General features: G+C 42.3%; 1 protein-coding gene across 5 annotated transcripts in view; it reads right to left on the bottom strand.

The window, feature by feature from the left end:
- Window positions 1–14,371, bottom strand: part of LOC143133613 (zinc finger FYVE domain-containing protein 9-like) — a 244,690-nt gene that overhangs the window by 144,333 nt on the left and 85,986 nt on the right. For 4 of the 5 annotated variants that reach the window (XM_076293365.1, XM_076293364.1, XM_076293363.1 and 1 more), the window contains one exon: window positions 12,921–13,087. In XM_076293365.1, the coding sequence (XP_076149480.1) occupies window positions 12,921–13,087 (167 nt within the window). The remainder of the gene's footprint in view (window positions 1–12,920; window positions 13,088–14,371) is intronic. The other variant, XM_076293361.1, reaches the window with a different exon arrangement.

The raw sequence follows: 14,371 nt of genomic DNA on the forward strand, positions 1-14,371 counted from the left end.
CACAATGATTCATGCCCAATTAATTTCCCCTGTTAAAGTGTTCGCCTTTGTTACACTATTTGGTTTCATGATGTAGCCTATGATAAACACCATATGGCCAAATATGTGACTCAGCTAATGTTATAGGCTATACAATTTCCCCTCTTAAAGACAAGCTGGTATAGCTTATTAGACTAGGCTACTATTAAAATGCACCGACGGTAGCCTTGGCTATGTGTAAAGTAAGCTATCGCATGATTTCATGCACGTAAGTTCATGCATCTGTCAAGTTCGTACAGGGCCTCGCACCCCCTTGCGATGGCCCTACAGCTCCTCCTAAGACAGCGAGGAAAAAGTTAAAATACGCGATAAACCCGGGAAAGGTTGACAGGTTTGTTTCGGTCCAAGTGATTATTTGTGAAATTGTGCAAACGACAGCCTTTTCAAGGCATTTCAAGGAAGGAGTCGTAGCATGCAAGCTCCCAAATTGACCCAGTAGACAGAAGGCATCAATAGCCTAAATTGTTGGGACTGGGGAGGGTCATGCGTTTTTTCTCAATCACTTTGGAGGGTCATAGAAAAATGTCTTGCTGGCGAGGGAGGGTCACGTCTTTTTTGACTAACGCTCCCAAAACTCCTCCGGTAGCCCCTTAAATAAATAACGAACAGTCCCTAATTGATTATAGCCTGTAGGCCTACACCAGCAATTGTTGAACATATACCTGTACAGGACATTGACAGTAGCCCAGCCTAACAAGCAGATGTTGCAAAAAAGACACAATTAATAATATAACTAGACTGCATTTCCGGCGGGAACTGCGAAAGTGTGCTTGCCCTGGTCCGGTCAGCAACGTGAGTGGACAGTGGCATACGCTATGCTGAACCTGGCTTGATCCAGGCATTGTAACAGTGCCTTTCAATGTTGGAGCAGTGGCAATATCTCAAAAGCTCTAGGAGAGGGCTATTCAACTATTGGCTTGCGGGTTGAATGCGATTTGTTGGATTTTACCTTGGGCCTGCCTTCGAATTTAGCTTCTATGACTGAGATCAAATCAATAAAATAAAATGACAGCAGTGATTGGCTGCAAAAAATAAATAATGTCACGCGTCTTGCGCCTCTCAAACTGGGCTATCAGGTAACCTACAGAGGAATTGAAATCATGAAATATGACCAAGGCATTAAAAAGCTGCTTGTTTGTTTTTCACTGATTTATTAAAAAAAAAAATATGAGCTATGAGTGTGAATGTTATATATTCCATCCCACAAATTATGTTTTACTGGTTTATTTGACAAATAATCTATATAGATTTGCTCTATAAAGACCTTATGTCTGTTTGGGATTGTTTTGTGAGCCTGGGGTTGTTTTGAGAGCCTATTGATGTAGCCTATCTCAGAATAAAGGAATACTTCATATTACTCTAAACCACCGTCTGTAAATCAACTGTATACTACTGTCTACATTGCACTATATTTCTTGACCTGTCTCTGTATGTTTCATCACCTTTCTATACTTTGCCTCACATTGCAACACAGCTCAGATCTTTGGTTGCTATGAAGGCCAGTCGTTCTAAATGGATGGTTGCTATGGCCAAAGGCCAGTTCTATCTCTGCCGTTGTCAAGCGGGCATATCGTAGAATTCTGATTAACCTTATCTTAAAACATCTCTATTTTACTTAGCCCACTTCCATACAGTGGGTCCCATTAAGAAGTGGCCACTTCATTCACCGTGATTACCGTGATTCACACAGCAGCATTATTAAATTAATCTGTCACCATACACCTATGCCTACGTTTGCAAAGAAAACATTTTAATTTGATTCACATGAAACGTTACATTTCATGTACATGTTGACAATGAGTAGGCTAGTTTTGGTTGTTGGTGGTGTTATTGCATCCCTTAGTTATGCCTACAATGCAAGTTCCCTCGCGATTGGAAGCTCCTGTAGACAATAGTAGACGCATTTCAAAACATCGCGTTAGGAGTCCTTCCCACTTCTTTTAAGCCGTCACAGACGTAGGTGCTACTTTTAGGGCTAAAGTGCTTCGTGAATTACTGTTAGTAAAAAAAAAATAGCAGTCCTAAAGTTACACGTGACGAAGTTACGAGTGCAAGCATCTCATATCAAATGACCATGGCATTACGCTAAACAACATAAATCCCAATTAGCAACATAGCACTACATCTCCTCCTCCCTGTAGCTAGCCACACAAGAAATTAATGATACTAAATCTCTGCTTAGCATGCTTCTCCGCTTAGCATTCTAATAACAGAAGGGGCACATTTATGTTGACCACTACAACATGACTCATTATGTCTGTAACGTTAACTGTATAAAACACTTACTTTCATAAAGGACGCACACCATCCAGCACATGGAAACCGATATTTTAGGTTCTTGGCCACAAACTCAAAACGTGTCTCTCTGAAGCCCTGTTCTAGAATCTTTGCTCTGAAGGCTGTGTTGCTAAGGCAACATCAAATAAACAAAATGATAGTCTTTCAGTATTAAATGTGTACGTGTGATTCCGAATGGATGTGTGTGGTTTGCAATTATAATAAACAAGAAATAACATTTCCAATAATTTCCCATGATAAATTACATAATATTTGCACCTTCCTTACTTGTGAATCTCACACCGTATTTCAAGTAGGCTACACTAGTGAAATGTAATACAACGTTGCCACCTAGCGTTCAGATAGTTCTAGGCTATTTAACATTAACGTGACATTGCTTTTATTCTTTCGTCAACTCCATGCTTTTAGGAAAACAATCTTTTTATCATAGTTCCCTCTTCAATGAGCGATTACCAGCTCGTTTTTGTAACAGAGATAGCTGTTTATTGTCCCTAGGTTTACAGAAACACCTATTCATATTAATACGTAGCCTATGGAGTGCTGCCGACCACTGTTCATTACATGGCCCAGAATGCCTTGCGTGTCTTTACAACAAAACAACACAGTAAAACCTAAATGCCCGTAAACATATGCATTTGCATACTTGTAACATTTTTAATAATACTCTCCCATCATGATATGTAACAATAATGAAAAATGTAATTTGAATACCGTCAATGTGAAAACAACTCTATTATGTAAGCTATATATAGCTACTGTTCTCCTTGCTATTTCAGTTCGTAAGTCCATACTATCCCATGGCAGAGCAAGGATTTCATGATTGGGCAAGGTTGCCTGGAGACATTGTGGCTACCCAGAGACAGTGAGCATACTTGGAAGGCATTGTTATAGAAGGTGAATGGTGCAAAGGTGAATGGAGAGAGTTACCAAATACCTGTGGGTGGTTTGCCAAATGATGGAAACTTTTGGAATATTTCTTTTTTTTTTTTTAGCTTATGTACCCTCACACTGGAGTCCCCAGTTCATATACAAAATTTGGTATTGATATGTGACAGTGTTCCTGAGATATGGACGACTTCCTGTTTCGGAGCTTCGCCGCCGATTTCGTTTGGCTGTGACGGGCAAACGCTTTCGAAAATCAAAAATCCTTCCGCTAACATTTGTGAGGCTTGGTCCAAGGATAATGTACGTCAAGTTTCGTGGCGTTCGGATCAAATTTGTGACCTGTGAAAATTTAGTTTCGCTTTCTGTTCAATCCAATATGGCGGACGAACGGCACGCCCACCTGACGTCATCTTCGCGACCAACTTACACCGGTACTGACCGGACATTTTAAAGTTGGAACGGTGTCTCTGTCTCAAAGGGCCTAGGTGCTAGGGCTGACAAAAAATTAGGGAGACGGGAAAAATAATCGCTTTATTTAACAAACTGCAAGCAACAAGAGGGTTGAGTTCGCTGTGAGGCCAAACCCAAGAGCAGAGCCTATCTGCTAAGGCACTCGATAGGCTATAACGAGCTGTGTGCGCCTGGAAAGACAATAAGATACTTTCTGAATAGCACAGCGAAGACGGCTCTGGTCATCCCATACCCTCCCCCCACTTCCTGTAGCCTACCATTATGACTTTGCCGTTTTGGGACATTAAGCTTTTTCACGTTAAGCCCCCCTCCCCCACCCCCTTCTTTCACAAGCAGTGGGGGAGCGCGGGGCACAAAGTAACACTTTTTGGTAGACAAAGCAGGGTTCTCCGCGCTTCTGTCGTTTGGCCACAATCCGGTGCAATCAGGCCAGGACAGATATTTTAGAGCAGGGGTGTCAAACTCATTTTCATAGAGGGCCACATCATTGAATGTATAGGTTACTGAGGGCCACATAATCGGCGAACATGTGCATGGTGCAACCATGAAATCGGTATTGCAGTATGGCTTATTCAAAATTGGTGTGTAATGGTCCTAACCACTTTAAAACAGTGTGGCTGAAATAAAAAACAAACAGCCTACAACAGTAACATTTTCAAATGCAACTTCTAGGCCTACACACCGCACGGGCGTCTCTCCTTCTAACACTTTTTGGCTTTGGCTAAATATTTCTAAAATCATTTGAGTTTCACTAGTCACATGTTTTAACAAGCAACACTTCTTATTGAACTAATAACAGACGTGTGTCGAAATTTGACTTTATTTTCCATACGGAGAAATAACATATGCAGAGTCTACCAAGGTCAATCTTGCCAAAAAAGCCCTCAAACCTGAAAACACATGAGGCAAAAGTGCAAAAAATCACAAAACTAACTAAACTAACACGCGCATATTTTTGTATTGCAATCATTGTAGCCTACAGTTGTAACAGCGCGTAACAGTCGTTTTACTCCCCGTATGCGCTCATTATAAAGAACGTTTAACGTGTCCAAAAAACAGCTATCAATTAATCACCAAACGTATTGCCAGGAGCAACACCTTGCAAAAAATGATAACAATAGGCCTAAGCCTTTATATGGCTCTGCTCCTGCCTAGATTCGAACTCAGAACTGCCTGAAAGTTGCAGACCTGTTCTGGATATCCGTGCATTAACCCACTCGACCGTCAGACAATGCTATCTGTTTCGAGTAGCCTATTGGGTAGGAATGTAGCCTACACTGGTTGCTGTGGCACAGTCTTGAGTGACCGAATTCGTTTTCCTTTGTCATATGAATGCTGTCATTTTGTTAACATTACTGTAAAGGAGATGCTGTAGGCAAAGGCTATATTTCAACCTCGTTAGTGTAGTAAAAAAAAATCTGAACTATTCACAAGGTTTCTGGGCAGCATATTTATGTTCTGTTAGCAAGCGAACTTCTCATGACTACCGACAAAGTAGCCTACTGCCAGCTGACGAAGCTCTCATTTTAAAACATTACTGAGAGACAGGCACTGTACAATCAAGAAATCTTGCCACTGAATCCAAAACTATGTTTAACATTATGTACAAAGCTTAGGCTACAGTGGACTAGCATGTTGCAGGGGCTGCTAAAAACACAGAGAAACGCACTGAAAACTCGGCCAATCACAGCCCTTGCTGTCAAATTCGCCGTCCGGTTTGACCGTGGAACGCCCCCAAGCCGCTGCAGTTGTACTTACATTTCACCCAGCTGCGTGAATCACCTTGATCGTGAATGAAGTGTCAATTTTTAACTGGGACCCACTGTATGTACTCCCAATCATCCGTAAATTGATCTAAAGTGCATTTTACTCTGGATAATTCCTTTAAAGGAACATGCCACCCAATGTCAGTAGTAATATATGTTCTTACCTTAACTTTCACGAGTTGAGTCATACCTCTCCCGTGTCGGTACGTGCACTCCAACGCTCTGGTGCGCGGCTGGACTGTGTTAGCATGTTGCTATGCTAGCGGGCTTTGACGGTAACTAAGCGTAGAAGTAATCAGAAACATCCACGTTTTCCCGACTTAAATACAGTTGCACTAGTAGTTGATAGAAATGCTACGGCCACGCAACATGAGTACTTCGACCTAGCGTAGTAGTATTGTTAACACCTAATTGTAGATCCTATCCACCACAGAGTTTAGAATCCATGCTGGATCGACCCTCAGCCTCTCCCTCCCCTCTGAGCGAGAGAGAGGCACACACACTAGAGATGCGCTGATGGGCTATTATTTCAACCATAACTGCATAGCAAAACTTATCATCCATCAGCACCAAAGTTTTTTGACCAATTTTCGAAACCACACCTGCCCACCATCCGCTGGTTGTTTTAATAGGCTATGGGTGATGCAGCGCTGCTGACGTGAGGCTAGAAAGCCCTTGCCTGTTCTAGAAAGACTGATCTAATGCAGCAAATATATTAAAAGGCTAAAGTCGTACATTGGCTATGTTGTAGCCTATCCCCAGAATATCAGCAGCAAACTCAGTCTCTGTCTCGCAAAACAGTCTCCAAATAAAACGCACATCAGCCTGTTGCCTATTCTGCCAGCTTGTGACAATATATCGTCCAAAATGCTTGATTGCATTGCATTCTCCACATTTTTAGCTAAATTTTCATGTACCACATCAGCATTTTTGTTCAGTGAATCTTTTGTAAATTGCTTTACAATAGCGTCGGGCCCTTGTCAGCAGCCTTCGGCTTGCCTCTGCCACTTTTCACTCCTTGTCTTCCGATGTCATTTCTGAGTCATCTACAGATGTTTACACACATTCACCTCCCTAAATAGAACCAACTTGACGTTGACTTCCTAGATGAGACTGCCTGGGTTATTTTGTTTCGATATTAGCCTATAGGCCTATATAAAACACATAATTGTAGCCTACCATTCAGGGAATAGGCATTTAAAAGAGAGACAGAGTGATATGACTCAGAAATGACATCGGGCGATGGCAGTGCGAGATGTTCAGAACGTAAGAGCTAAAACTTCTACAAACTCAATAACATCCAGCGGAAAAAGAAGGTATAGGGCCTACGAAAAATAGTCGGAAAACTTAGATAAGGCAAGCAAGCAAGTTTGGCGGTTGTTACTAAAAATGTGAACATGCACGTTGTGCGGTGGACTTTCAGAATGAATGGAGTCGGAGTTTCTTTAATAGGCTATCGAGGCGTCATATTTGTCCGATGGCCTGCTATAAAATGCTGTCTGTCTGAAAAAGACGCGCTCGTGCAGTCAAAATGAATGGCAGTCTTCAGAACAGGCTTGTCAGTCACCCTGACATAACAGTGCGTAAAGTAGCCTATAATGTGAATGACTTGTTATTTTATCAGGGATTTCTTTCTTTTTGCAAAAAATAAAGTACAATAGGCATTAATTAGTAGGCCAGGAGCATGTTGAAATTATGTGGCAAATTGCGTTTTTTATTACAATGATAAAATTGTAAAAGGACGTGACCGAAGCTGAGGCAAGCATGGCAATAGGCCTATAGGCCCGACGGTAATTGTAAAGCAATTTACAAAAGATTCACTGAACAAAAATGCTGATGTGGTACATGAAAATTTAGCTAAAAATGTGGAGAATGCAATGCAATCAAGCATTTTGGACGATATATTGTCACAAGCTGGCAGAATAGGCAACAGGCCGATGTGCGTTTTATTTGGAGACTGTTTTGCGAGACAGAGATTGAGTTTGCTGCTGATATTCTGGGGATAGGCTACAACATAGCCAATGTACGACTTTAGCCTTTTAATATATTTGCTGCATTGGATCAGTCTTTCTAGAACAGGCAAGGGCTTTCTAGCCTCACGCCAGCAGCGCTGCATCACCCATATAGCCTACATTAAAACAAACTGCTGTGCAGTTATGGTTGAAATAATAGCCCATCAGCGCATCTCTAGTGTGTGTGCCTCTCTCTCGCTCAGAGGGGAGGGAGGGTCGATCCAGCATGGATTCTAAACTCTGTGGTGGATAGGATCTACAATTAGGTGTTAACAATACTACTACGCTAGGTCGAAGTACTCCCAAGTGCTATTGCGCCACACATTGTAGTTCTCCGGTTTATTCGCTTGGAAAATCGCCACGTTTCATATTGCGTGGCCGTAGCATTTCTATCAACTACTAGTGCAACTGTATTTAAGTCGGGAAAACGTGGATGTTTCTGATTACTTCTACGCTTAGTTACCATCAAAGCCCGCTAGCATAGCAACATGCTAACACAGTCCAGCCGCGCACCAGAGCGTTGGAGTGCACGTACCGACACGGGAGAGGTATGACTCAACTCGTGAAAGTTAAGGTAAGAACATATATTACTACTGACATTGGGTGGCGTGTTCCTTTAAGATTGAGAAGCCAAAATCACTAGTGTTGCAGAGTCAGACTTACTCCACCTACAAGTCTACAAACACTCTTAAGTCTCTAATGGCATGTGATCCACGAGGTGCAGTCATTTATGTGTCTGCCCTCTTTACCGGATCCATCTCAGACAAAGAGCTCTTCAATAGGTGCAACATCATTGACGTTTTGAAGGGGTGTGTTCAGTGTGGCTACCTAAATGTAGGAGATGGTTTGATGGTTGACAAGGGTTTTTTAATAGAGAAGGAAGTTGAGGAGATTGGCTTGAAACTTAACATTCCACCGTTTGCAAGAGCAAACAGACAGATGCCACATGCAGATGTTGATATGACCAAAACAAATAGCCAAGCACAGGGTCCATGTTGAAAGAGCTATTGCAAAGATTAAAAAGTTCAAAATTGTTTCAGGCAGAATCCCCATTTCCCGGCTTGGGAACATTAATCAAATATGGTATGTTGTCAGTATGTTGTCTAACTTCCAGCCACACATCATTAAATATTAAGGTATATGTGTGGAGATCAGCTAGGGAGTCGTGCTGAGAGGTCATGTTGACTTGTGCCAACCTGCAACATCCTGTAGATTGTGGGCAGCCGTGGCCCACTGGTTAGCACTCTGGACTTGTAACCGGAGGGTTGCCGGTTCGAGCCCCGACCAGTGGGCCGCGGCTGAATTGCCCTTGAGCAAGGCACCTAACCCCTCACTGCTCCCCGAGCGCCGCCGTTGAAGCAGGCAGCTCACTGCGCCGGGATTAGTGTGTGCTTCACCTCACTGTGTGTTCACTGTGTGCTGTTTGTGTTTCACTAATTCACCGATTGGGTTAAATGCAGAGACCAAATTTCCCTCACGGGATCAAAAAAGTATATATACTTATACTTACTATATATAGATCCAAGATGTATACACGCATTAAAGAATATATATACTCATACACTGCCTCATCTCATTAATTTACCTGATGGCTTAGACCACTTCCTAGTGAGTATTTCTCTTCTCCTACAGTAATCTCAATAGGAGGTTACATTAATACACAGGATTAGATGTTAAAATCCCTTGTGCCAAAATCCAAGGTAAAAACACATTCAGAAGCCCCTGCTCCAGTTTAACTTTAAAAAGCACACTACCCACAAATCCGCCAACAAATGGTCACAAGCACAATGCAAATGGCCTATCCAACAGCAGTAGCCTATATAGTCCCACATTCTACATTCTGCTGCGCCTGGCCATCTAACCCCAGGCCTATGACCATTAATCTTCTCCCTCCTTGGCTGACTGGCCTCTCTCTCTGCCTCAGTGCTAGAACTTACCTCAACAACAGGGGTACTGATGTCCTGCGAACTGTGGGTTTCTTCCTGTCGCTGGACTTCAACCGACTGACTTGATGCACTTCTTAAGAAATAGCTATCAATGCGGGGACCCTGTGTTCCCTCTACCAAGCACTTATTTTTCCCTTGATGAATTTTCAGGCCCTTTAGACTTGTAACCTTCTGCCAACCACACACACACATCTGCAGCTTTTTCTCAGTTTTCTCTGAACTAGTGGCTTCCACAAACATGTTTTCCTTACTCGTAATCAAATTTGTTCCAGGGTCAGTAACCATGTCTATCACAAGTGAGTCATCTTCCGCCCCTGCTCTCGCTGACTCTAGGGGTATTTTTTCATTATGTCGTACTGTAGCTTAGTAGGGTGCAGCCCATAGCTTAGTGAAGCCTGGGCTAGGGGTTGTTCACCAGGTAGCTGATAGGTGTTCCTGTCTGCCTTTTTTAATAATGAAAGTTTCTCCTCTGTAACTGACTCACCTGCTTACTGTAGACCTATAGCGGCAGTCAATTGGCCGCCGCCTACGATTTTCTATCGCTTTAGCCACAACTACGGTGGAAATGGGCACAGCCCTGATCTTATTACCCCTTGGCTTGTGCCATTGCTGGGGTTGGCTTGTGCAAGACGAGGTGCACGGCTCTGCATCTCTTGCTTTTGTAATCGCCAGGTCCAAAGCATACACTAGTCCTACTACATGAGAGCAGTAGCCTGGCGCGCTATAAAAAAATAACAGCGGGAGTGGTCAGACGTCTCGGTGCAAGCTATTCCACAACGCGTGTGTACATTATAAGCGTAAGTATTAGCATATATAAAGCATATATAAAGCATTATGTAAAAAAGATTACTTACCCTGCTGTGCAAGAACATTGCTGCTCCTTGATCTCACCTCCGGGGGTAGTCCTAATGCTAATACGGTGAGGTGTGTCTGTCTTTGCTTAAGTGACCTATACGATTTGGCCTCTATTTGTAATGCATCGTTTTCTAACCTACCTGAGATGTCGTGGATGTAACCTTCAAATGAATATTGAAGCCCCTTCTGCCTCGTTCTATCGGAAATGTTTGCAGAAGCCCAGAAACTACTAATTATTTCCCTTGGGAATTCGGATACCGGAATGTACATCATTAGAATCTATTGATTTTGACATGCCGGGTACGAAAGCTTGTCAGGCGTAGCAACAGTAGTCAAGGAGGGTGGGGCTTAGCAAAGGGTGAATTGCCGTCATAGATGTATAGGCTATAGATAAGAAAACATAAAATCTGACCAAGGAGGGCATGAGAATAGTTTGAGAGCAAAAGGATAAAAAAAAGAAAAAATATGTAGTAGCCTAGGCTGCTACACTATGTTGACCGTAGCAATAGTGTTTACTAAACAACATAGATCGGTATGACAAAAGCTTTAATGGAAAGCAACTGTAATCAGCTAGCCATCACATTACAAATATCACACCACACTTCAAACCTGCTAGCAGTCAGACCCGTTGTGGTTATTCAGAGTAGGCCTATCCTGTTGTAGTGAGGGTTGAATCCTGCTCTTAAAGAATGCGGCTGCTTCGGGTTCACCAAATATGTGCTCAGTCTCTTGGAAATTCACAAATAATTTGGAAGGATATCTATGACGGAACTTGATACCTGCGTCATACAGCTGGGATTTTATCTCCTTAAATTTCCCTCGGTGTCGGGCGAGATCGCCGGAGAGGTCTGGGAAAATTCGGATAGGAGAGTCCTTAAATGAGAGCTGGTCTTGATGTTTTCGAGCGAGACAAACAATCTCCTCCTGAAAGTGGTGGAAGCGTACGATCATGGCTCGTGGGGGTTGCCCGGTCGTAGATTTAGGGTTAAGGGTGCGATGGGCTCGATCGCCGTGAGAGAGCCTTTTCCCCAAATAAAGTAAGAAAGAATGAGGACATGAAGTCGGTGGGTCGGCCGTGTTCCGAGCCCTCAGGAATGCCAATAATCCTCAGGTTCATCCTACGGGAACGATTTTTGAGGTCATCAGTTTTCTGGTGGAGAAGTTGGTTTTCATTAAGCAGACTAGCACACTGTTTCTCGGACGCTTGCAAGCAAGCAGACATCCCCATTAGCGCTGATTCCAATGCTGAAATCCTGTTCTCATGGTCTTCGATGGCTGAACCGAGCGCTGACCTGAGCTCTGAAATCTCCTTTCGGAGGGTGGTGGTCAGCAGTTTTTCCAGCAAAGCGAGGGGAAGTTCACTGTTTTTTTGCTAGCGCTTTAGGGTTAGCTGTGTTAGCTATGTCGTCGATTCCAGCATTGTCGTTGGTAGCAGGTTCTTGCTCCGATTTCTTATCCTAGAAGACATAATGCTACTGCGTATTGGTCGATTCATGAGTTAAAAATAAAAGTGTAAACTTACAAACGAGAAAAAAAAACAAAATGCTTCATTTAAATGATGAAATTCAAAAGTTGTTCACAGCGAGCTCCCGCGCACATCTTATCTCTCAGCGTGCATACCGGAACTCTGAAATCCAGGCAATTTTAACACAGAGCTCAATTGATCATGTTCACAGAATACTGTCGGTCAGAAAAAACATGAAAAAAATTGGTGATGTCTGACGCGAGTTAGCCGGCTAGCGGATAAAGCAGCCAAAGTGCTTACGAGCTACCTTATGGGGACATGTTTTAAACTGTACCTTTGTGCCTTCTAACAGACTCAAAATGTCAAGTGCTGTGCAACATGAACAGGGTCTTTACATGACACCACAGTGCGTGTTCTACCCAATAGTTGTAAAGGAACAGTATAAATCCTGTGTTCTTAAATAAATTATGGAAAAAAGGAACTTTTCCACTATATTCTAATTCTGAGATGCACAGAAATATATGGAATTAAATCATCGTTATTGTGTAGATATTACTTATTAATCTTAATATAGCTAAAACATACAAAATGTACAGTTCTGGAGAGGAGTTTGAGAAAGTGTGATTTCACTTGGCACTACTCATACCAGATGTCCCCTGCATTAGTTGCATTAATAGATACTCTTAGCAAATAATAGAGTGATGTGCTATATGTGCTAGAAACCCACATTGTGTTAACTATGAGCTATGTACCAAAACCTTGAATTTTCTTGACTTTCTTGATACTGTAGACTTGGATATGCAGTCACAATTGCCAGATACACATGGCATAATCCTATTATACACTGCATGTATTATACACTGCATGTACACTGCAAGACCTTGAATTTCCCCTGGGGATCAATAAAGTATCTATCTATCTATCTATCTATCTATCTATCTATCTATGTAAGGGTTTATTTTTGGCTCCTGCAATACATATAACTTCAAAGTTGTAACCTGCAGTGCCAATCATTAGTCTCTTCACTATTTTCTATTAATTTTGCAATAGTTGATGTAAAAAAATATGAGCATGACAGGCAAACATGATATGTATCATAGTGATGATTAGTATATTGACATGTGTGGATGACTCAGTCAACTGTTATTGAGTCATCCACACATGTCAATATACTAATCCTCACCTCAGTGTAACTCACTGCATGGGTTCTACTTGAGAAATCTTGAGTTGGCAAAGTCTGAGTGCCAGATGTCTGCTTAGTTGCTGTCTGCTGGAGATGAGGGGTGTCTGAGCAGGACTCCGTTGCATTGCTGGGGTTGGGATAGTTTACGGTATTCTCCCAAGATCGTGCTTGAAAACAAAGACAGTCACAAACTTAATTAGTTATCTAGTCACACAAGACATTAACAAACTTTATGTGAATACATCTCACCTTGAAATGCACCCACTACCTGTAAGTAATTCAGTGGCACATTTAAGTATAAGTATAAGTATATATACTCTTTTGATCCCGTGAGGGAAATTTGGTCCCAATCCGTGAATTAGTGAAACACACTCAGCACACAGTGTACACACAGTGAGGTGAAGCACACACTAATCCCGGCGCAGTGAGCTGCCTGCAACAACAGTGGCACTCGGGGAGCAGTGCCTTGCTCAAGGGCACTTCAGACGCTTCCTACTGGTCGGGGTTCGAACCGGCAACCCTCCGGTTACAAGTCTGAAGCGCTAACCAGTAGGCCACGGCTGCCCCGTGTTGGTCTTTAATCAGCAAAAGATGACACGTTACTCCTTTATTAGTTAAGTTATTCTTCATTGGCTTCCAAAGCAGCTAGAATTAAATTATTTGTGGTCAGTGTTGGGAGTAATGCGTTACAAAAGTAATGTAATTACTGTAATATATTGCTGTTTGCGGTAACGTGGTAATGTAAGGCATTACAAAAAAAAAATTGGGTAATATTTACTCGGTACAAACTTCAGTAACGCGCGTTACAATGCAGTTTAACCCAAAATTAAGCACTTGTTTTGTTTTGATACATATTCGCAAACACCACGCGAGAACAACAGAGGAGAAAAAATCCGCGCAAAATAGTAGAACGTTATCTCCTGACTGCTGCTGTGGCTGCAGCAGACTCGCAGGCGGACTCTATTTGCGGGATGGACATAAGCCTACGCTCATTATTTTCAGCTTGTCAGAGACAAGGCTATGAAGAACATAATAGTTAGTGCACTTTGTGTGCTAAACCGAAAGATTTCTCAGCTCGCGAAATAGCACAAGTAAATTAATGAAACATCTAAAGTAGTGCCACGCTAATCTTTTTGATTCTTGATAAAACACAAACTATGCTGTTGTGCATGTCAGCTTTGTGCTGTTAACTTAAATTGAAGAGAATAAAGGGATAGAAATGCAGAAAAAGATTGTGTATCCTGGCAGTGCCACCGCTCCCACCACGCGCATCACGCACTTTGCGTTGGGCACCAAAGGACAGAGGGGGCACCCAAATCTAACCAATGAATAGTAGCTTTACTGCAAACTGCGTTTCACTCTTCATCAATAACGTTTACAATGTCAAAATGCACTAACACGATGTTACATGCAAGTTTGATACCTTTTGGGTTCTCTCAATCACCACGTAG

Source organism: Alosa pseudoharengus, unplaced genomic scaffold (genome assembly GCF_046254945.1).
Source record: "Alosa pseudoharengus isolate Yale_2024_CS ecotype anadromous, Long Island Sound unplaced genomic scaffold, YU_APseudo_1.1 YU_APseudo_1.1_scf_2, whole genome shotgun sequence".
NCBI lineage: Eukaryota > Metazoa > Chordata > Actinopteri > Clupeiformes > Clupeidae > Alosa > Alosa pseudoharengus.